This window comes from Scyliorhinus canicula, chromosome 23 (genome assembly GCF_902713615.1).
Source record: "Scyliorhinus canicula chromosome 23, sScyCan1.1, whole genome shotgun sequence".
NCBI lineage: Eukaryota > Metazoa > Chordata > Chondrichthyes > Carcharhiniformes > Scyliorhinidae > Scyliorhinus > Scyliorhinus canicula.
The window spans coordinates 19,913,364-19,937,586 of NC_052168.1; the positions used below are offsets into that span (position 1 = coordinate 19,913,364).

Consider the following 24,223-nt stretch of genomic DNA (forward strand, 5'->3'; position numbering starts at 1 on the left):
GCTAATGGTAAAATTCTTGGTAGTGTGGATGAGCAGAGGGATCTCGGTGTCCATATACATGGATCCCTGAAAGTTGCCACCCAGGTTGATAGGGTTGTGAAGAAGGCCTATGGTGTGTTGGCCTTTATTGGTAGAGGGATTGAGTTCCGGAGCCATGAAGTCATGTTGCAGCTGTACAAAACTCTGGTACGGCTGCATTTGGAGTATTGCATACAGTTCTGGTCGCCTCATTATAGGAAGGACGTGGAAGCTTTGGAACGGATGCAGAGGAGATTTACCAGGATGTTGCCTGGTATGGAGGGAAAATCTTATGAGGAAAGGCTGATGGACTTGAGGTTGTTTTCGTTAGAGAGAAGAAGGTTAAGAGGTGACTTAATAGAGGCATACAAAATGATCAGGGCTAGATAGGGTGGACAGTGAGAGCCTTCTCCCGCGGATTGAGGTGGCTAGCATGAGGGGACATAGCCTTAAATTGAGGGGTAATAGATATAGGACAGAGGTCAGAGGTAGGTTTTTTACGCAAAGAGTGGTGAGGCCGTGGAATGCCCTACCTGCAACAGTAGTGAACTCGCCAACATTGAGGGCATTTAAAAGTTTATTGGATAAGCATATGGATGATAATGGCATAGTGTAGGTTAGACGGCCTTTAGTTTTTGACTTCCCATGTCGGTGCAACATCGTGGGCCGAAGGGCCTGTACTGCGCTGTATCGTTCTATGTTCTGTTTGTTCTAGCTCTAAGATTCAACTCAAGCTCCCTGAATATCTGCCTTACATCCCTATCCCTTTTCCTCCCTCTGTCGTTGGTACCTATGTGGACCACGACTTGGGGCTGCTCCCCCTCCCCCTTCAGGATCCCGAAAGCACGATCTGAAACATGAAGGACCCTGGCACTTGGAGGCAACACACCAACTGCGAGTCTCTCTCGTTCCCACAGAATCTCCTATCTATCCCCCTCTGGAGTCCCCAATGACTAATACACTACTCCTCTCCCCCTTCCCTTCTGAGCAACAAGGACAGACCTGTACCCCTCGGCTTACCCTCTTTTACCGTGACCAGGTGACGGCAGTAAGTCGTCCCCCCACCAGTATCCAAAGCGGTATACTTGTTACTAAGGGGAACAACCACAGGGGATCCTTGTACTGACTGCTTCCTCCCAGCCCCTCTCACCGTCACCCATCTATCTTCATTCTTCGGAGTAAATACATCCCTGAAGCTTCTATCTATGACCACCTCTGCCTCCTGAATGATCCAAAGTTCATCCAGCTCCAGTTCCCTAATGCGGTTTCTGAGGAGCTGGAGATGGTGAACTTCCCACAGGTGGAATCAGCAGGGACACTGATGGCATCCCTCACCTCAAACATTCTGCAGGAGGAACATTGCACGGCCTTCCCTGCCATCCCTCCTAGATAACTTCCGGATAAAATAAGAAAAAGAAAGAAAGAAAGAAAGAGCTTACCTGATATTCACTCAACCCCAGAGGTTAGAGGAGGTGGCTCCTCTCCCGCTTTTAAATCTCCGGCTCCTCTCCTGCGCTTTAAAACCCCCTCCACAGTATAAATATTTCCCACTTTCTCGGTCTGTTAGCTTTGACAAAGAGTCATCGGACTCGAAACGTTAGCTCTTTTCTCTCCCTCCAGATGCTGCCAGACTTGCTGAGAATTTCCAGCATTTTCTCTTTTGTACTCACCTCTCTCTCTTTGCTGCTCACTTCAATAAGTCAATGATACAAAACTGTTGTTTTTATTTGGCAATAATATAATTTGCGATACACAGGAAAGTGAAAACCAGAGAGTCCTTCAAAAAACAAAATTGTGCGGTCAACATGTAACAATCAACATTAAACAGTGTCCCACGTCATTGGTGGGGCAATAAACCCTCCTCGGGGATCTTTGAAAGATTTTAGCATTCCAACAGCGGCTGACTGCGAAAGGTATTCTGATTAAAGTTGGTCCAGGAAAGGTGTGTTTATGAGTCTGCCACTAACTGCCATTGACTTGCTGCCTGAAGCAAACATCTTGGCCGCCTGTGATCAGAGAGAGAGAGAATTAGGGTCGGCAGAGCCCAACGCCAGCTGCCCACCTCCCCCACCAACCCCAGCCAGCCACAGATTAAGGAGAAATTAGTTTATTTGATGCTTCCGAGATCCCAATTCTCTTCTGAGCCTATGAAGTACTTTTGAAAGTTTCGTCAATTCTAATTTAATGAAAAACAACCAGTTTGTGCAGAGTGCGTAATGTGATAATGACGGGATTTTGTGATAACGACGTAATGAAATGAAATGAATGAAAATCGCTTACTGTCACGAGTAGGTTTCAATGAAGTTACTGTGAAAAGCCCCTAGTCACCACATTCCGGCGCCTGTCCGGGGAGGCTGGTATGGGAATCGAACCGTGCTGCTGGCCTGCTTGGTCTGCTTTAAAAGCCAGCGATTTAGCCCAGTGTGCTAAACCAGCCAATGTGATGACGGGATTTTGTGATATGGCCCAAAAGATAAATATACCAGAGAAAACGTTCTCAATTTCTTCAGAATAATAAAGTCGCCACAGTCCCAGGTGACCATCAGCTGCTTTCCCCTTTCAGGGGGAGAGCTGACTGGCTGTGATTTAACCTGAGGGTCATCACACCTCAGGCGAGGGGCAAGGTAGTGAGAACCTTGAGGGCCTTCATGAATTAAAAAAAATAATAATTTATAGTGCCCAATTCATTTTTTCCAATTAAGGGGCAATTTAGTGTGACCAATCCACCTACCCTGCACATCTTTTGATTGTGGGGACGAAACTCTCACAGACATGGGGAGAATGTGCAAACTCCACACAGACAGTGACCCAGAGTCGGAATTGAACCTGGGACCCTGGCGCTGTGAGGCATCAATGCTAACTCAGGTCCCTGGCACTGTGAGGAAGCAGTGCTAACCCGGGTTCCTGGCACTGTGAGACAGCAGTGCTAACCCGGGTCCCTGGCACTGTGAAACAGCAGCGCTAACCCGGGTCCCTGGCACTGTGAGGCAGCAGTGCTAACCCGGGTCCCTGGCACTGTGAGACAGCAGTGCTAACCCGGGTTCCTGGCACTGTGAGACAGCAGTGCTAACCCGGGTTCCTGGCACTGTGAGACAGCAGTGCTAACCCGGGTCCCTGGCACTGTGAGACAGCAGCGCTAATCCGGGTCCCTGGCACTGTGAGGCAGCAGTGCTAACCCGGGTTCCTGGCACTGTGAGGCAGCAGTGCTAACCCGGGTCCCTGGCGCTGGAAGGCAGCAGTGCTAACCCGGGTCCCTGGAGCTGTGATGCAGCAGTGCTAACCCGGGTCCCTGGAGCTGAGGCAGCAGTGCTAACCCCTGTGTTACCATGTCATCCTAGAAAGATGGAGCCTCAGTTCAATGTTTTGACCCAAGACCCATGCAGCACCTCTGCCAGCGTCTCCTCAGTGCTGTACTGCACAAATCCCTCGAGTGGGTCCTCCTGACACAGGTGAGTGCGAGACGCACGGAGGCACCGTGGGCTGGGGTGACCTGCTAATGAGGGAACTTCAGCTGATAACATTGTGCTGACTTATGTCATGTTGGGTGGCATTTCTTCATGTCTCCTCGACCTCTTTTATACCCCGAGGGACACTCGGAGGAGCTCACATTAATGTTCCTGTCACAGTAAATACTCACTTTTACAACATCCTTTTTAGTAATCTCTTTGATCTGCTCCACAGCAGATGCAGGTGAGATGTAGGTGCCGGTAACAAGGACTTGCGACCCCACCTCCTCCAGCAAGGCATCAAGTGTCTCCATTGCGATCAGACTGCGAGCTGTCAACTGATTCCTGGCAAGTGAGGTAGCAAAATAATATTGGCAGAATGAATGTCATTCTCTAGGAGTGAAAATCTGCGTCCACTGCGCATTGTTACTGCCACAGGAAGGGATGGGAGGCAGTTTCAGAGCCCAGGGTGAGGGGATTGATCAGCCAGTCCCTCGGGATGGAGGGTGGTTTGCTTCCCGCAATCTGCAGACTCTGCCACGTGTGGGCAGGTGGTGCTGGAAGGATTGACTCGATGGATTCTTTAGGGGTCTGTGCGCTCCCTTCAATCCCTTCGACTCCACACATTCCCAACAAAGTCTCCCGATTTGTTTGGTGCTTTCCCGAAGAAGCCTTCTCCATTTGGCTGGGTCACAAGCCAGGATCTCCCATGAGTCAGCGAGGGAATTTGACCTCTTCAGGGATGCTTTGAGGACATTCCCTGAAACTTCTGCTTCCTACCAGGGAGTTTCCTGCCGCGACTGAGTTCCGAATGGAGCAGAGTCCACCGTCAGGGACACGGACAGTGGTGTCACACCCACCCAGTGGAGCTGGCTTTGAGTGACTAGCATCTCGATGTTGAACCTTTTGGTGTGGGACAGGATGCTGCTGTTGGATCCCGTTTTTGGAGGATTACCCACTGGTGGTAGTTCTCCAGTGACTGAGACACCAATCTGCTGGGACTGTCACGGACTCATTCTTAATCTGAACATAAAATGCGTGAGTTCAGGACAGCAGCAATGACAGTGTGTTCCAATCTTGTAGCAGATACTGGCAATGAGCTGCCCCATACTTACTTTCCTCTCTCTATGTCTTCCTCAGCAATCTTGCCTTCAGCCACTTGCTTGACATGAGATACAGCTGCATTGATAACCTGGAACATCAAATTGGCAGTGATCAGCAGAACAAGTGATTTATTCAACCCTGCATTGAATCTACACCAAGCCTAAATCTGCCTCCCACCAGCATTCGCTGAAACATTTGTCAGACCAAAGATCTCTGGGTAGTAAGCAGGAACTGTGGCTGATCACAGATTACAGGAACATTGCCTCATTCAGCCTCTCCTGACTGTCAATTGGCCGAGGTTAGAAACTCCAGTCAGGTGGCATTCCAACCTAAAAACCACCAGTTTGTGTAGTTTTCCAATGTACTGGGTGGCACGGTGGCACAGTGGTTAGCACTATTGCTTCATAGGGGCTGTTTAGCACAAGGCTAATTCGCTGGCTTTGAAAGCAGACAAAGGCAGGCCAGCAGCACGGTTCAATTCCCGTAACAGCCTCCCCGAACAGGCGCCGGAATGTGGGGACTAGGGGCTTTTCACAGTAACTTCATTTGAAGCCTACTTGTGCCAATAAGCGATTTTCATTTTAATTTCATTTTCATAGTGCCAGGGTCTCAGGTTTGATTCCTGGCTTGGGTCACTGTCTGTGTGGATTCTGCACGTCCAATTGCCTTTTCTGTGGTTCTGCTATAACTATGGCAATCAGAGAGTTTACCCTCCTTCCATTTGATATCTATATTCTAATGCCCAGAGTCGCCAGGTATCAAATGATACCACCACAAGGTTCAACCTGCTATCGATCAAAGAGCCAAACACCAGTTTGTTAGTTCAAGGTCAAGGGTATTTTATTTAAACACACAATTGATCATGCAACATACACTACTAGTTAACTACACCTATCGACTGAGACAACCTGTACTTAACTTCAGACACCCGGCTTAGGTCAGAGGAACAGTGGCCATTTGTTCAATACTGAATCTATCGAGTCTGGAGAAGTAACTGCTGCTCAGCTAGGCTCATCCGTCTGGTAGCGAGCGTTGAACCTGGACTTGCAAGTCCAGCAAGCAAGACCGGCAAGCAAGATGCTGGTTTGAAGTGTGTCTACTTCAACGCCAGGAGCATCTGGAATAAGGTGGGTGAGCTTGAAGCATGGGTTGGTACCTGGGATATCGATGTTGTGGCGATTTCGGAGACATGGGTAGAGCAGGGACAGGAATGGTTGTTGCAGGTTCCAGGATTTAGATGTTTCTGTAAGAACAGAGAAGATGGTAAAAGAGGGGGGTGGTGGGTGTGGGTGTGTCAAGGAAAGTATTACGGCGGCAGACAGGACGTTTGAGGACTCGTCTACTGAGGTAGTATGGGCCGAGGTTAGGAACAGGAGAGAAGAGGTCACCCTGTTGGGAGTTGTCTATAGACCTCCGAATAGTTCCAGAGATGTAGAGGAAAGGATAGCAAAGATGATTCTCGACAGGAGCGAGAGTAACAGGGTAGTTGTTATGGGGGACTTTAACTTTCCAAATATTGACTGGAAATACTATAGTTCGAGTACTATAGATGGGTCAGTTTTTGTGCAGTGTGTGCAGGAGGGTTTTCTGACACAGTATGTAGACAGGCCAACAAGGGGCGATGCCACATTGGATTTGGTACTGGGTAAAGAACCCGGCCAGGTGTTAGATTTAGATGTAGGTGAGCACTTTGGTGATAGTGATCACAATTCGGTTATGTTTACTTTAGCGATGGGCAGGGATAGGTATATACCGCAAGGCAAGAATTATAGCTGGGGGAAAGGCAATTATGATGCTATTCGGCAAGATTTAGGATGTATAGGATGGGGAAGGAAACTGCAGGGGATGGGTACAATCGAAATGTGGAGCTTTTTCAAGGAACAGCTACTGCGTGTCCTTGATAAGTATGTACCTGTCAGGCAGGGAGGAAGTTGTCAAGCAAGGGAACCGTGGTTTACTAAGGAAGTTGAAGCACTTGTCAAGAAGAAGAAGGCTTATGTTAGGATGAGACATGAAGGCTCAGATAGGGCACTTGAGAGTTACAAGTTAGCCAGGAAGGACCTAAAGGGAGAGTTAAGAAGAGCGAGGAGAGGACACGAAAAGTCATTGGCGGATAGGATCAAGGAAAACCCTAAGGCTTTCTATAGGTATATCAGGAACAAAAGAATGACTAGAGTCTGATTAGGGCCAATCAAGGATAGTAGTGGAAAGTTGTGTGTGGAATCAGAGGAGATAGGGGAAGCATTAAATGGATATTTTTTGTCAGTGTTTACACTGGAGAAAGACAATGTTGTTGAGGAGTCGACCAGGCTAGATGGGATTGAGGTTCACAAGGAGGAGTTGTTTGCAATTTTGGAAAGTGTTAAAATAGATAAGTCCCCTGGGTCAGATGGGATTTATCCTAGGATTCTCTGGGAAGCCAGGGAGGAGATTGCAGAGCCTTTGTCCTTGATCTTTATGTCGTCTTTGTCAACAGGAATAGTGCCAGAAGACTGGAGGATAGCAAATGTTGTCCCCTTGTTCAAGAAGGGGAGTAGACAACCCTGGTAATTATAGACTTGTGAGCCTTACTTCGGTTGTGGGTAAAATGTTGGAAAAGGTTAAAAGAGATAGGGTTTATAATCATCTTGAAAAGAACAAGTTGATTAGCGAACCCTAACACGGTTTTGTGAAGGGTAGGTCATGCCTCACAAACCTTATTGAGTTTTTTGAGAAAGTGACCAAACAGGTGGATGAGGGTAAAACGGTTGATGTGGTGTATATGGATTTCGGTAAGGCGTTTGCTAAGGTTCCCCACGGTAGGCTATTGCAGAAAATAAGGAATTATGGGATTGAAGGTGATTTAGTGGTTTGCATCAGTAATTGGCTAGCTGAAAGAAGACAGAGGATGGTGGTTGATGGCAAATGTTCATCCTGGAGTTCAGTTACTAGTGGTGTACCGCAAGGATCTGTTTTGGGGCCACTGCTGTTTGTCATTTTTATAAATGACCTGGAAGAGGTGTAGAAGGATGGGTTAGTAAATTTGCAGATGACACGAGTGCTGAAGGATGGTATAGGTTACAGAGGGACATAGATAAGCTGCAGAGCTGGGCTGAGAGGTGGCAGATGCAGTTTAATGCGGAAAAGTGTGAGGTGGTTCACTTTGGAAGGAGTAACAGGAATGCAGAGTACTGGGCTAATGGCAAGATTCTTGGTAGTGTAGATGAACAGAGAGATCTCGGCATCCAGGTACATAAATCCCTGAAAGTTGCCACCCAGGTTAATAGGGCTGTTAAGAAGGCATATGGTGTGCTAGCCTTTATCAGTAGGGGGATTGAGTTTCGGAGCCACGAGGTCATGCTGCAGTTGTACAAAACTCTGGTGTGGCTGCACCTGGAGTACTGCGTGCAGTTCTGGTCACCACATTATAGGAAGGATGTGGAAGCTTTGGAAAGGGTTCAGAGGAGATTTACTAGGATGTTGCCTGGTATGGAGGGAAGGTCTTACGAGGAAATGCTCAGGGACTTGAGGTTGTTTTCGTTAGAGAGGAGAAGGCTGAGAGGTGACTAATAGAGACATATAAGATAGTCAGAGTGTTAGATAGGGTGGACAGTGAGAGACTTTTTCCTCGGATGGTGATGACCAACACGAGGGGACATAGCTTTAAATTGAGGGGTGGTAGGTATAGGACAGATGTCAGAGACAGTTTCTTTACTCAGAGAGTAGTTGGGGTGTGGAACGCCCTGCCTGCAACAGTAGTAGACTCGCCAAATTTAAGGGCATTTAAGTGGTCACTGGATAGACATTTGGATGAAAATGGAATAGTGTAGGTCAGATAGGCTTCAGATGGTTTCACGGGTCGGCCAACATCGAGGGCCGAAGGGCCCGTAGTGCACTGTAATGTTCTATGTTTCTGGTGGTGCTGAGATTGGAGATGGTCGTTGCCGGGGTGCCAGGTCCAAAAGAGGACGAATACAGGTGGACTCTCTTCTTATGCTTGGGTGTTTTTGCGCTCTTTTGGGCGGTCCTTCAGTTTGGACCCCACTAATTGGGTGATGGCTGATCAGGGGCTGGTTTAGCACACTGGGCTAAATTGGTGGCTTTTAAAGCAGACCAAGGCAGGCCAGCAGTGCGGTTCAATTCCCGTACCAGCCTCCCCGAACAGGCACTGGAATGTGGCGACTAGGGGCTTTTCACAGTAACTTCATTTGAAGCCTACTTGTGACAATAAGCGATTTTCATTTCATTTCACTATGTTCAATTTCGAACCAATAAATGGGTGGGTGCCTGGATGGCTGGGCATGTCCCAAGCGGTCACTGACCCTGTTGTTTACCCTTCCCTAAAACAGGGACTGGCGGCGAAATGTCAGGGACTGAACCGGTCGCTCAAGAACTGTGTCTTTTGTCTTGGTGGTGATGGTCCATCAATTGCCAATCAGCCCATCAAAATGCTAATTGGTCGGAGTTTCGATACCATCTGGACTCCTTGCTTGCAAATATACATTTCAGGCTCTGAGTCTGCCTGAATCTTGCTCTGTCCATTTTACCCGCCAGGCTTTGCCAGTTTCTCTGTCCCTGATTGTAAGTGGCCGTCCCAGGTGGCTACACTCTGTCCTCTTGATCCTCACCGCCAAGCGTGAAGAATCACACTGCTGGATCTTCTCCTGTTCTCTGACATGCCGAGTACCCTCAATCAAGAACAGGTTCTACCCTACTCTCTCCTATGGGTCAAAATATTTACCTAAATTTCCCTAACACAACACATATTCTAAAAATTCCGAAGGGGCATTTAACATTCAGATCTGTGTGTCTCCTTGCACCAAAAGGGGAGCCTCTAACTGTCTCTAACTAGACTACACTCATGCTGCTATTTAACAATCAAAGAACTTATCTTACAATACAAATAACCAATAGCAGCTTCACATTCCGACTTATCAAATGTCTATGTACAAAGAAGTAACTTTTTTAAAGAAACAACAACCACCACAGAATTTATTAATGAGGAAGGGTTCAGAAAGTGTGTGAGGTTTGTTGGAGTACGAAAGGGGCTATATGTGTGTATACTGGAGGGTGGGAGGCTCTCCTCCTCCATTTCCGCAGTCTGATTGTCTGGATGACACTATGACTAGTAGGGCTCCTACTGTGTCTGACAGGAAGTACCATTTAATGAGATTCGCACACAATATGAGGGTATCAGTGGCTGTGTCTATGTGTGGTGTAGTGTCCGGGCTGGGGGTGTTGTGTTGGGTAGTCGTGTTCGGGGCCTGTGTGGTGAGGGAGTTAGGGGTGGGTAACGCGCGTAACTGTATTGTTCCAGTGACGATCATGATGCAGATCATCAGGTTCATCTTCATCTTGTTCAGGCTTTTCTCCGTCTTCAGGTATCTTTGTATCTTCCTGGGGGTACAAGCATAATACATGTTATTATCTTGTTGCTTAATATCTCGTTTGTCTGTCTGTTTCTCCTTATCATCAATTTCCCATTTAGAATCGTCACCATATGTGACTCCCTCATTTTTTTTTTAAACAACCATTTGGGAGACAAGACTTCCAAAAAAAAATATTCTGTATCTCGCAGCCTGAGTTTGATGGGCTGAGTGGGCGGACAATTTCTCCGTCCTCTGCAAACTCGTTTTTCAACCAAGTGATTCTGACATGTAAATAGCAGATGGAAGGATAGCAACCGAAGGGTCGCCAGAAAGGGAAAAAGTTGTGGCAAAAGTGTATTCTTTAAACCACAGATGTGAAAAAGAACAGCAAAAGAGTTCCGAAAACAATTCTTCAAATGGGGTGCGTATGATCCGCGGCAGGGCAAGAATGGGCGGAATCCCCGGGTAGGGCGGTGATCAGTGCCGTTACTCCACTACTCGAGCTTGGCTGACCAAATGTATAGGGGGTTCTCAGGCAGGGCGGGGATCAGTGCCGTTACTCCACTGCCTGAGTGACCTTCCAAGAGCGGTAAGAATTTGAAGATATATGGGCTCCAACAAACTTGTTTCTTTGAGTGCCATTTGGCATCAGAAGAGTAATTATTACTGTATTAAGAAAGTATTCGTGAGGACGACATGAAAAATCGTACAAGAGAGAAAATGAAAATGAAAAAATGAAAATCACTTATTGTCACGAGTAGGCTTCAATGAAGTTCCTGTGAAAAGCCCCTAGTCGCCTCATTCCGGCACCTGTCCGGGGAGGCTGGTACGGGAACGTACCACATTTAAAAACAAACTACAGAAGAAAAGCGGGAAAGTTCCAGATTTATAGGACACCATAAATCTCAATCGGTTCCTGTCTCTCATCATCTGGACACCTCAAGGTTCCATTCCAAAAAGGGTCTCAAAGGGGTGACCATGAGTCAGACTCAGAGTCATCACCATCTCCCGGGTGCCAAACTCGTGGTTGGAGTTTTAGTGCCAATGCGGCATGTGCCGATGTGGGGTCCATTTCATCATTCCATGTCAGGCGACAGAAATTATTGCGGTACCATTGTTTCATGTTCCGTAGCGCGGTCGGGCAAGGGGGTTGTCGCTATCGTCGGGTGGTGAGTCAGGTTCCGGTGAGGGCAAATAAATAGTTTCGAAGGGGTTGAACATATTGTGGTCGGTGTCTCTGGGGCTGTAGTGACTGGGGCCTGGTCTGTATGTCCATTGTTTGGGTCTCAGGGGCGTCAGTTGTGCTGTCGCTGTTGCTGTCGCTAGCAGCCGAATCAAGCGTCAGGGTGAACTTTGATCCTGGGTGCATGGTCAAGGTCGTGTCTGTGGATGTGCTGCTGCTGCTAGGGGAGGGCGGGATTGGGTTGTCAGTGGGCGGGTCTCCATTGTCTGCCATCGCCAATGAGAGGTGGTGCAAGTGGCTGCGCTGCGTTCCATAAACCTTAAGCTGATTTACATGGAACCATCCTGACTTGCCATTCGGATATGTGATTTTATAAACTGAGGGGCTTACTTTGTCCGAGATTGAATAGGGTCCTGCAAATTTAGGGGAGAGGAATGAGCTGGAGTTGTACAGGGACATCATGACTTGCTGTCCAACTGTATACTCTATCGGGTGTACTGTCTTATCAAAGCAGGCCTTACTCTGCTTTTGTTTAGCGCCTAGTCGAACAGCTGCAGCGAGCTGCGCTGCTTTAATATTTTCTACCATGTGCTGGACCGCTTCCTCATGGGTCAGGGCGGTGACTGCGGGGCTGGCCAAATTAAATCCAAATAAGTACTCGGAACCCTTCATGGGTCGTCCGTTCATGAGGGTATGGGGGGTGTAACCTGTCGAACTCGACACCGTGTTTCTAATAAACATCAGTGCGAATGAAAATGAAAAAAAAATGAAAATCACTTTATTGTGACAAGTAGACTTCAATGAAGTTACTGTGAAAAGCCCCTAGTCGCCACATTCCGGCGCCTGTCCGGGGAGGCTGGTACGGGAGTCGAACCGTGCTGCTGGCCTGCCTGGTCTGCTTTAAAAGTCAGTGATTTAGCCCAATGAGCTAAATCAGCCCCTGTGTCCCATGTCATGTTGTGCTGCTGTATCATTTTTCTAAGAGTGGCCTTTAGTGTCCGATTCATGCGCTCCACAATGCCCCTGGACTGCGGGTGATAGGCAATGTGACACTTTTGTTTGATCCCAAAAATTGTCAGGACATTTTTCATGATCCTGCCTGTGAAGTGCGAACCTTGGTCTGACTCAATACTACGGGGGAGTCCCCATCTGGTGAAAATTTGCTTGGTCAGGATCTTTGCCGTAGCCTTGGCCGTATTTGTTCTCAAGGGGAAAGCTTTGACCCATTTCGTAAATGTGTCGATGACAACCAATTCATATTTGTATCCATTTCTGCAGTGGGGGGAGGAGGTGAGGAGACCACTATCGTCTAACTGTAAGTTTGTTCACGGGCCATTTACAGGGCAGGTGTGTCGTAGCTGGGCTTTTTTCGCATATCTGTCCAGGTTGTTCTGTGCACAAATCAAGCAATTCTCAACGGAATGGATACATCGGTTTTTAAATCAGGCCACCAGCAGAGGGGTCTGAGGTGGGCAAGGGTGGATTCTATCACTTGGTGTCCATATTCGTTATGGAATTTACAAATGATCTCATTTATGGAGACTACATAAATGCCATGTTTTAAAATGATTCCCTCATGGATCGCTAAAATTTTTTTACACTTTTCGTAGGGAGCTGGGAAGTTTCCCTTTAAAATTTCCTTTAACGTCGTGTCTTCCTTCTGTGCCTGCTCTAAGTCTTGAATGTTGGTCTGTGAGACCTGGACTAAGTGTACTGGGGCACTCTCGGGGGGTTGCCAAAAGTGGCCGTGTCGTGAGCCTGCCTTCGCTCGGGCGTCAGCTTTCACGTTACCGGGTGGGGAGGAATGATGATGATTTCTAACTTTAACTATTCCATATTTCCTGCCTTTAGCTGTCTTAAGGATATGTTTTAGTAGTAGGGCTGAGGGTAGAGGTTTTCCGTCGGCGGAAATAAATCCTCTAGATTCCCAGGGATAGGAATTCCGTAAGACTGTTGCAGCCGTACAGACTGTCTGAAATATATCTGCAGGGGTTGGGAATGAATCGGGGTGCTGGACAATATAAGCGATGGCTGCTAACTCGGCTGCTGGTGAACCTAAGTGTCCAGGCAACTTTAAAGCGATCTCTTCTAAAGCGCGTCCCTGCGCGTCTTCTACATAAATCCCACATCCTGTGATTCTTTTTCCATCAAGGACTGTGGAGGAGCCATCTACATAAATTCTCAAAGCTTTGTCTGTGGGCTGGGTTGTCTGTGGTGGGATGCCTGTCTTTTTTGGTACTGACTGAGGAACAAAGGGGCCTGTGCTTGGGCGCTATGATCTCGCACGTATGTGGGGTACCTGCATAGAGCAACGTGTCGGCCAGAAACGTGTGCGTTTTTGTCTGTTTTCCGGTAATGTCTCGTCCCTGTTGGAGTAGGGTCTATCATGCTGCTCTAATTTGGCCATCTTTTAGTCTGCCATCTAATAAAAGCTGTGTCAGGGTGTGCTCGGTCAAAATAGTTACTGGGTTGAGTCCGGTTATACGATAAGTACTGTACCGCCCAGAAAACTGCTAATAGGTGCCTCTCACAGGCTGAAAATCCCTGCTCGACTGGATTAGCTCACTCAGCTAAATTGCTGGCTTTTAAAGCAGACCAAGCAGGCCAGCAGCATGGTTCGATTCCTGTACCAGCCTCCCCGGACAGGCGCCGGAATATGGCGACTAGGGGCTTTTCACAGTAACTTCATTGAAGCCTACTCGTGACAATAAGCGATTTTCATTTTCATTTTTTCAAGGGCAAGTGCAGTTTTACAATCGAATCTATGCGTTTATGTTCTATTTCACGCTTCCCATGCGTCATGACCTAAATACTTTTTCCTGCAGGGGGCTTGCTGGGGGAGCCGTACTGTTTCTGGGGCTTAGGATCGGGACCTGTAATGTTTCCCACTCCTGGGATTTTGCCGCAGTCGAGATTGTGCCGGGCAAATGATGCTTTATGTCTTTTCAAGACTTCTCTAACCACTTTGTGGTAATGGTTTGTGGATCAAACCAGTACTCTCCCACTGAGCTAATTCTGTGTGCATAGTCTCCCACTCACATAACTGGTTGGCAGTTAAGTGTCAGTCACCTTAATCTACTTTGATCTAAAAGCAGGGGGGGGGGGGGGGGGGGGGGGAGGGGGGGAGGGACTCAACTCAGCTCAATTTAAAAAAGCAACTTGTAGCTCATTCCAGTGAGTTCTCCCAGTGAGCCAGAGTCAAACAGCAAAGAGTGAGTTTGGGAATTTGAAGTTGAAGCTGGGTGGGGAGGAGGTGCTTTTTATCCCTGGTAAGTGACTGGTAAGTAGGTTTTCTTTTCATTTGTCTAATTTGTGTTTTGGAATTGTAGTTGTAGAAGTTAACCTGAGGTTTAAGACATGGCAGGAGATCCCAGACCCGTGTCATGCTCCTCATGTGCGATATGGGAGCTCAGGGACACGTCCACTGTCCCTGGCTCCTTCACGTTTCAAGAAGTGTGTTCAGTTGCAGCTCCTGTTAGACCGCTTGACGGCTCTGGAGCTGCGGATGGACTCACTTTGGAGCATCCGCGATGCTGAGGACGTTGTGGATAGCACGTTTAGCGAGTTGGTCACACCGCAGGTGAAAGTTACTGAGGGAGATAGAAAATGGGTGACCAAAACACAGAGCAAGAGTAGGAAGGCAGTACCGGTGTCCCCTACGGACATCTCCCTGCAAAACAGAGATGGCTCACCAGGGGAAGGCAGCAGCAGCCAGGTTCATGGCACCGTGGCTGGCTCTGCTGCACAGAAGAGCAGGAAGAAGAATGGCAGGGGTATAGTGATGGGGACTCAATCGTAAGGGGAAGAGACAGGCGGTTCTGTGGACACAATCGAGGCTCCAGGATGGTATGTTGCCTCCCTATTGCAAGGGTCAAGGATGTCTCGGAGCGGCTGCAGGACATTCTGGAGGGGGGGGGGGGGGCAGGGTGAACAGCCAGCTGTCGTACTGCACATAGGCACCAACAATATAGGTAAAAAACGGGACGAGGTCCTACAAGCTGAATTCAGGGAGTTAGGAGTTAAACTAAAAAGTAGGACTTCAAAGGTAGTAATCTCAGGATTGCTACCAGTGCCACAAGTCAGAGTAGGAATGCCAGGGTAGATATAATGAATGTGTGGCTCGAGAGATGGTGCAAGAGGGAGGGATTCAAATTCCTGGGGCATTAGAACCGGTTCTGGAGGAGGTGGTACCACTAAAAACCGATGGTCTGCACCTGGGCAGGACTGGAACCGATGTCCTGCGGGGGGGTTTTGCTAGAGCTGTTGTGGAGGGTTTAAGCTAAAGTGGCAGGGTGATGGGAACCGATGCAGGAAGTCGGAACGTAGTCAAACAGAAACAGAAACAATATACCTGCCGCATCGCTTACCATTTATGTTTTTACTTCCCGTTTTATTCATTTTAGTATTACTGGGCCTATTCACTGAGCTCCCCTCAATCACTGTACCTCGTACTGTCGCCCTTTTTGATTTTTGACTCTGGCTTCTCTGCCTTACACTTTCCCCCTTACTGCCTTTCGTTTCTGTCCCTATTTTACTACCTTCCGACTTCCTGCATTGGTTCCCATCCCCCTGCCACATTAATTTAGTGGAATTTTTTGAGGACATTACCAGAGCGGTAGATAACGGGGAGCCAATGGATGTGGTATATCTGGATTTCCAGAAAGCCTTTGACAAGGTGCCACACAAAAGTTTGCTGCATAACATAAAGATGCATGGCATTAAGGGTAAAGTAGCAGCATGGATAGAGGACTGGTTAATTAATAGAACGCAAAGAGTGGGGATAATGGGTGTTTCTCTGGAATACAATGTTGACAAATGTGAGGTTATCCATTTTGGTAGGAATAACAGCAAAAGGGATTATTATTTAAATGATAAAATATTAAAACATGCTGCTGTGCAGAGACCTGGTGTGCTAGTGCATGAGTCGCAAAAAGTTGGTTTACAGGTGCAACAGGTGATTAAGAAGGCAAATTGAATTTTGTCCTTCATTGCTAGAGGGATGGAGTTTAAGACTAGGAAGGTTATGCTGCAATTGTATAAGGTGTTAGTGAGGCCATACCTGGAGTATTGTGTTCAGTTTTGGTCTCCTTACTTGAGAAATGACATACTGGCACTGGAGGGTGTGCAGAGGAGATTCACTAGGTTAATCCCAGAGCTGAAGGTGTTGCATTATGAGGAGAGGTTGAGTAGACTTGGACTGTACACGTTGAAATTTAGAATGATGAGAGGGGGAATCTTATAGAAACATATGAAATTATGAAGGGAATAGATAGGATAGATGCGGGCAGGTTGTTTCCACTGGCGGGTAAAAGCAGAACTAGGGGGCAGTAGATTTAGGACTGAGTTGAGAAGGAACTTCTTCACCCAAAGGGTTGTGAATCTATGGAATTCCTTGCCCAGTGTAGCAGTTGAGGCTCCTTCATTAAATGTTTTTAAGATAGATAGATAGTTTTTTGAAGAATAAATGGATCAAGGGTTATGGTGTTTGGGCCAGAAAGTGGAGCTGAGTCCACAAAAGATCAGCCATGATCTAATTGAATGGTGGAGCAGGCTCGAGGGGCCAGATGGCCTACTCCTGCTCCTAGTTCTTATGTTCTTATGTACTGTGAGCGTGGAGGGGACGCGCGCTGCTCTAGCCATTTTCCATACACATCTATTAACTGGGTCGAACGAAAGGTTGTGTGCACTCATGAAATCTATGCCCAGGATGTGTTCTGCTGCCTGGGGTAAATCTATTAAAACAACCGAGTGTTTCGTTTTAATGTTGCCAATCTATACATCCACAGGGGCTGTGATGTGTCCCTGCTGGAGGTGACCTGTAAAGCCACTGAGGGTAATGGTGTCCGTAATGGGCCATATATCTCTCTGGTACATTGCGGAGGAGTTTAACGTGGTTCAGGGCCCTCCTGTGTCCCAAAGGAACTCTACTGGGTGTCCCCGGACTGTACCTGCAACTACCGGTCTTCCAGACTTATCCCAAAGGGTATCGCAGACCTAAGTTGGGGAGCCTGAACACCATCAATCGGTGCCAATTGTGGTCGAATTATCTGCTTGGACGCTAACACTGTGGATGGGTCTGGCGCTGTTTCTAGGGGGGCATTTGTGTGCTGATTCCGTTGCTGTTTCGGGAAGGCTTGACATTATCGCGCGTAATGTCCTTTCTGTCCGCAATTATAACATTCCTGTGTTTTGGGGTGCTGTGCGTTACTTCTGCCTTCATTTACCCATGCGGGGTCTTGGTGTGCCCTTACTGGATTCATGTTGGCGTCTACTCTTTCCTGCTCTGTCTTTCTCTGTAGGGACTGTTCCCAAGCTCTAGATAAGCGTTTCAGTTCCCACACTTCATTGTGTGCCGGGTCTGAGGGGTCGGAACTGGCACATGCCTTCTGTACTATCTCTGTGGCATGGGATACTCGAGTACGGGTCCTTTTGGCCGTATCGTCTGTTGGTAAATGAGCGTGGGCTAACGCACCAAATACTGCGGTAAAGTGGATCCAGAGGCGTCCAGCAAATGCTGTTGGATGCTCTCCCTTTTTCTGTCTGCACCTGTTGAGTCCTTCTCCAGGGTTTCCTCTATTGTAGTCAATGGCGTCTAAAATGGCTGTTTTCATATCTGGGAGGCTACCTCCTACATTTTGTGGGTCAGGAAGGGCTGAACTAACTGACGGGTCAAGCACATCACTATGAGCTTTACCTCTTCCTGCTTGTCCAGACCATACATGAGGGTTTGTTGCTTCATTAGTTCAAAAAAGTGATGTGGGTCTGATGTAGGGTCGGAAAGACTCTATCTTTTCGCGGGCATCTCTCAACTGGGTGATGGTTAATGGGGTGGTGTACAAAAAATCGGGTTGGTCTTGCGTGGTGACCCTGCGCTGTGTGGTAATGGGATTCATTGGGTTGGGTGCTGCCTGTGCAGTCGGTGGTGCGGGTGCTTTCCTTTTCTGGGCCTGGGGGGCTCTATTCTGATTCTCTGTCTCATTCACGTACCATTGGGCCGTTTCACTGAGTTCCTGCCAATCGGGGCCATCTTCCTGATCTAACTGTGGGCCAAAGGTATCTCTGAACCCATTCTGAACAGTGATTGCAATTTGCTGCCTGCACTTGTCATGATTCACCGAACTCTGCCTCTGTTCCACTCTGTGGAGTGCTCGGAGGGCTGCCTTCAAATCATCTCTCACTTTCACTAAGGTCTCCCTCGCTACTCTCCTCCTCAAGCTGTCTACAGAGCAACCTCCTCAGTCGCAATTGTGCCAAGCAGGACACGATTGCCATCGGCTTACGAACCTTAATCAAACTTTTCTTGTGGATCACGGTCAGGCTTTCCAACCAAGTCTGTCCTGTGCTGCCAGGACCTGTTTCCTCATTTGCGCAAATTTCCGACCATAGCGGCCATCCTTTCCCCGTTAAGTATTTCCTGATCTCTTCTTCCCAAATGGAACACTGTTCTGGTCTGTTGGTCGCTGCGACCTCGGGCTCTTGTGGATGCATAAGGCGTTCCATTGCCTTCACGGCCATCCCCACAAATCCTTTTGTCTCTACTGGGAATTTGGAACAAGGGGGAATAAAGCGGTGGTGCAAACACAGGTACGGCTTACGCTATTTTCCGGTTTACACAACTCCCGGAAATTTCACGCAACAAAATATATCGAGTCTACCTTATATCCCTTTGTTAGTACGCATGCAGATTACACACTTCTGAATTTTGGAGGTTTGATCGATACTGGTCTCGCTTGTTTCTTTAACCAGGAGCTGGTTTAGCTCACTGGGCTAAATCGCTGGCTTTTAAAGCAGACCAAGCAGGCCAGCAGCACGGTTTGATTCCCGTACCAGCCTCCCCGGACAGGCGCCGAAATGTGGAGACTAGGGGCTTTTCACAGTAACTTCATTGAAGCCTACTCGTGACAATAAGCGATTTTCATTTTCATTTCATATTACTTTGTCAATTTGGATTTCTAATTCAAACGCTTTTGTGGGTTCTCTCAGAGTGACACTGTCACTTCTGGGTCGAGTCCCGTCAGATGTCGCCAATAACTGTTGTGCTTTTTCCTGTCTTTTTCAGTGGCTCTGTTGCAATTATGGCAATCAATGAGTTTGCCTTCCTTGCTTTTCATATCTATACTCTAATGATCAGAATCACCAGGTATTAAATGATACCACCACAAGGTTCAACCGGCTATCGATCAAAGAGCCAAACACCAGTTCGTCAGTTCAAGGTCAAGGGTACTTTATTTAAACACACAATTGACCACGCAACATACGCTACTAGTTAACTACACCTATCGACTAAGACGACCTGTACTTAACTTCAGGCACTCGGCTTAGGTCGAAGGAACAGTGGCCATTTGTTCGATTCTGAATCTATCGAGTCTGGAGAAGTAACTGCTGCTCAGCTAGGCTCATCCGTCTGGTAGCGAGCGTTGAACTTGGACTTGCTTCTGGTGCTGAGATTGGAGATGGTCGTTGCCGGGCGCCAGGTCCAAAAGTGGACGAACACATGGTGGACTCTCTTCTTATGCTTGGGGGTTTTCGCGCTCCTTTGGGCGGTCCTTCAGTTTGGACCCCATTAATTGGGTGATCCTTGATCACTCTGTTCGATTTCGAACCAATAAATGGTGGGTGCCTGGATGTCTGGGCATGTCCCAAGCGGGCCACTGACCCTGTTGTTTACGCTTCCCTAGAACAGGGGAGTGGGCGGCGAAATGTCTAGGACTGAACCGGTCGCGTCGAGTACCAGTCCTTTGTCTTGGTGGAGATGGGCCATCAAAATGCTAATTGGTCAAAGTTTCGATACCATCTGGACTCCTTGGGCGCAATTCTCCGCACTCACGACGGTGCGGAGAATAGCGTGGCTTGTAAAATTTTACGGCCACGCTAGTCCGACGCCCTCCCGCTATTCTCCCCCCCCCCCACGCCCGACTCCCCATACGAATCGCTGCCGCCGTTTTTTTACGGCCAGCAGCGATTCTCAGCTGTCCGATGGGCCGAGTTCCCAGCCCTTTACGGCTGTTTTTTACGAACGGCAAACACCCTGGTCTGGCCGTTCGTAAAAACGGCCGTAAAGTCCCGATTTTTAAAACCATGGCACCGATTGGCACGGCAGTACTACGCCGTGGCAAGGGTGCCATGGGCCCGCGATCGGTGCCCACCGATCGCGGGCAGTGGGTCCGATGCCCGCGCACTCTTTGTCCCTCCGCCGCCCCGCTGTATCAATCGCGGGGCGGCTGAGGGGCATCCCGGCCCGCGCATGCGCGGGTTTCGCGCAAATGCGCGATAACGTCATCCGCGCATGCGCAGGTTGGAGTCTTCTAATCCGCACATGCGCGGCTGACGTCATATGACGCGTCAGCCGGCACAAACTCTGGCAAGCGGGCTTAACGAAATTTGTTAAGCCCGCGATGCCGGAGTTTACGGCGGCGGCATGTTAGCCCCGACCGGGGACCAGAATCGGATTTGACGCCAGCCTTACGATTTCTCCCCCTTTGGGAGAATCGCGCCCCTTGCTTGCAAATATACATTTCAGGCTCTGAGTCTGCCTGAATCTTGCTTTGTCCATTTTACCCGCCAGGCTTTGCCAGTTTCTCTGTCCCTGATTGTAAGTGGCCGTCCCGTGTCTGCGTGGGTTTCCTCCGGGTGCTCCGGTTTCTCCCACAAGTCCTGAATATCATGCTTTTAGGTGAATTGGACATTCTGAACTCTCCCTCTGTGTACCTGAACAGGTGCCGGAATGTGGTGACTAGGGGCTTTTCACAGTAACTTCCTTGCAGTAAGCCTACTTGTGACAATAATAAAGATTATTATTATCTGTTAATTACAGATTTCCTGTGCGTGGGTTTATGCAAACATAAAATTTGGCCTTTCCGATACGGCCAATTGTTTAAACTGCTAATGGCATTAAAAATGTCAAATCACCAACGAGAACGTGATCTGTGCTCCTCCCTCGTCCCAGGATCTGGAGTTTCTACAATTCTGGTCTCTTGCACAACATCCCTGATTTCCATCATTCCAGGCCTGAGGCTAGAAACACTAAAACATTCCCTCCTTGCCCTCCCTCTCTCCCCCCTCCCTCCCTCCCCCTCTCTACTTCCTCGTCCCTCTATCACTCCCCTCTCTCCTTCCCCACCCCCTCCCTCTATCCCTCCCTGCCACTCCCTTTCCCCTCCGCACCCCTCTCTCCCTCCCCACTCCTCTCTCCCTATCTCCTCCCTGCCCCTCCCTCTTTCCCTTCCCGCACGTCCCTCCCCTCTCCCCCTCCCTCTCTCTCTCTCCCCTACCCTTCCCTCCCCAAACCTCTCTCCCTCCCCGCTCCTCTCTCACGGAATCACAGAATTTACAGTGCAGAAGGAGGCCATTCGGCCCATCGAGTCTGTACTGGCCCTTGCAAACAGCATCCTACCCAAACGCACACTTCCACCCTATCTCCGTAATCCCTATTTTGGTCACTCAGGGCAATTTATCATGGCCAATCCACCGAACCTGCACGTCTTTGGACTGTGGTAGGAAACCTGAGCACCCGGAGGAAACCCACGCAGACACAGGGAGAATGTGCAGACATAAGAACTAGGAGCAGGAGTAGGCCATCTGGCCCCTCGAGCCTGCTCCGCCATTCAATTAGATCATGGCTGATCTTTTGTGGACTCAGCTCCACTTTCCGGCCCGAACACCATAACCCTTAATCCTTTTATTCATCCAAAAACTATCTATCTTTACCTTAAAAACATGTAATGAAGGAGCCTCAACTGCTTCACTGGGCAAGGAATTCCATAGATTCACAACCCTTTGGGTGAAGAAGTTCCTCCTAAACTCAGTCCTAAATCTACTTCCCCTTTTTTTGAGGCTATGCCCCCTAGTTCTGCTTTTACCCGCCAGTGGAAACAACCTGCCCGCATCTATCCTATCTATTCCCTTCATGATTTTAAATGTTTCTATAAGATCCCCCCTCATCCTTCTCAATTCCAATGAGTACAGTTCCAGTCTACTCAACCTCTCCTCGTAATCCAACCCCTTCAGCTCTGGGATTAAACTAGTGAATCTCCTCTGCACACCCTCCAGCGCCAGTACGTCCTTTCTCAGGTAAGGAGACCAAAACTGAACACAATACTCCAGGTGTGGCCTCACTAACACCTTATACAATTGCAGCATAACCTCCCTAGTCTTAACTCCATCCCTCTAGCAATGAAGGACAAAATTCCATTTGCCTTCTTAATCACCTGTTGCACCTGTAAACCAACTTTTTGCGACTCATTCACTACCACATCCAGGTCTCTCTGCACAGCAGCATGTTTTAATATTTTATCATTTAAATAATAATCCCGTTTGCTGTTATTCCTACCAAAATGGATACCTCACATTTGTCAACATTGTATTCCATCTGCCAGACCCTAGCCCATTCACTTAACCTATCCAAATCCCTCTGCAGACTTCCAGTATCCTCTGCACTTTTCGCTTTACCACTCATCTTAGTGTCGTCTGCAAACTTGGAAACATTGCCCTTGGTCCCGAACTCCAAATCATCTATGTAAATTGTGAACAATTGTGGGCCCTACACTGATCCCTGAGGGACAACACTAGCTACTGATTGCCAACCAGAGAAACACCCATTAATCCCTACTCTTTCCTTTTATTAATTAATTCTATTAATCCTCTCTCCATGCTACTACTTTACCCTTAATGCCATGCATCTTTCCTTGATGATAGATTCCAGCATCTTCCCTACTACCAAAATTAAGCTCTCTGGCCTATAATTACTCGCTTTCTGTCTACCTCCTTTTTTAAACAGTGGCGTCACGTTTGCTAATTTCCAATCCGCTGGGACCACCCCAGAGTCGAGTGAATTTTGGTAAATTATCACTAGTGCATTTGCAATTTCCCTAGCCATCTCTTTTAGCACTCTGGGATGCATTCCATCAGGGCCAGGAGACTTGTCTACCTTTAGCCCCATTAGCTTGCCCATCACTACCTCCTTAGTGATAACAATCATCTCAAGGTCCTCAGCTATCATAGCCTCATTTCTATCAGTCACTGGCATGTTATTTGTGTCTTCCACTGTGAAGACCGACCCAAGAAACCTGTTCAGTTCCTCAGCCATTTCCTCATCTCCCATTATTAAAACTCCCTTCTCATCCTCTAAAGGACCAATATTTACCTTAGCCACTCTTTTTTGATTTATATATTTGTAGAAACTTTTACTATCTGTTTTTATATTCTGAGCAAGTTTACTCTCATAATCTATTTTACTCTTCCGTATAGTTTTTTTAGTAGCTTTCTGTTGCACCCTAAAGATTTCCCAGTCCTCTAGTCTCCCACTAATCTTTGCCAATTTGTATGCTTTTTCCTTCAATTTGATACTCTCCCTTATTTCCTTAGATATCCACAGTCGATTTTCCCTCTTTCGACCGTCCTTCCTTTTTGTTGGTATGAATCTTTGCTGAGCACTGTGAAAATTCGCTTGGAAGGTTCTCCACTGTTCCTCAACTGTTCCACCATAAAGTCTTTGCTCCCAGGCTACCTTAGCTAGCTCTTCTCTCATTCCATTGTAATCTCCTTTGCTTAAGCCAAAACACTAGTGTTTGATTTTAACCTTCGCACCCTCCATCTGTGTTTAAATTCCACCATATTGTGATCGCTCCTTCCGAGAGGATCCCTAACTATGAGATCATAAATCAATCCTGTCTCATTACACAGGACAAAAATCTAGGACCGCTTGTTCCAGACTCCGCATAGATAGTGACCAAGCCGGGAATCAAACTTGTGATCCTGGAGCTGTGAAGCCATTGTACTAACGACTATGCTACAGTGCTGTCCACTATGCTCCCTCCCCACCCCTCTCCCTCCCCACCCCTCTCCCCACCCATCCTCTCTCCCACCACGCTCCTCTCTCCCTCCCCGCCTCTCTCCCCCTCCCCGCCGCTCTCTCCCTCCCCGCTCCTCTCTCCCTCCCCGCTCCTCTCTCCCTCCCCACTCCTCTCCCTTCCGCTCCTCTCTCCCTCCCCGCTCCTTCTCTTCCTCCCGCTCCTCTCCCCTCCATGCTCCTCTCCCCCTCCCCACCCTCTCTCCCTCCTCCCACCCCTCTCCCCCTCCCCGCTCCACTCTCCAACCCACTCCTCTCTCCCCGCCCTCTCCCCCCC

At 48.2% G+C, this 24,223-nt stretch overlaps 1 protein-coding gene across 1 annotated transcript in view; it reads right to left on the reverse strand.

Moving 5' to 3' along the window:
• Positions 1-1,725: 1,725 nt before the first annotated feature.
• The window catches only part of LOC119956635 (cytochrome b-c1 complex subunit 2, mitochondrial-like), a 185,365-nt gene continuing 162,867 nt past the window's right edge, over positions 1,726-24,223 (reverse strand). The window contains exons 11-13 of the mRNA XM_038783975.1: positions 4,580-4,656; positions 3,656-3,809; positions 1,726-2,024 (exon numbers count right to left, since the gene is read on the reverse strand). Of these exons, the coding sequence (XP_038639903.1) occupies positions 1,941-2,024; positions 3,656-3,809; positions 4,580-4,656 (315 nt within the window). The 3' untranslated portion in view covers positions 1,726-1,940. The remainder of the gene's footprint in view (positions 2,025-3,655; positions 3,810-4,579; positions 4,657-24,223) is intronic.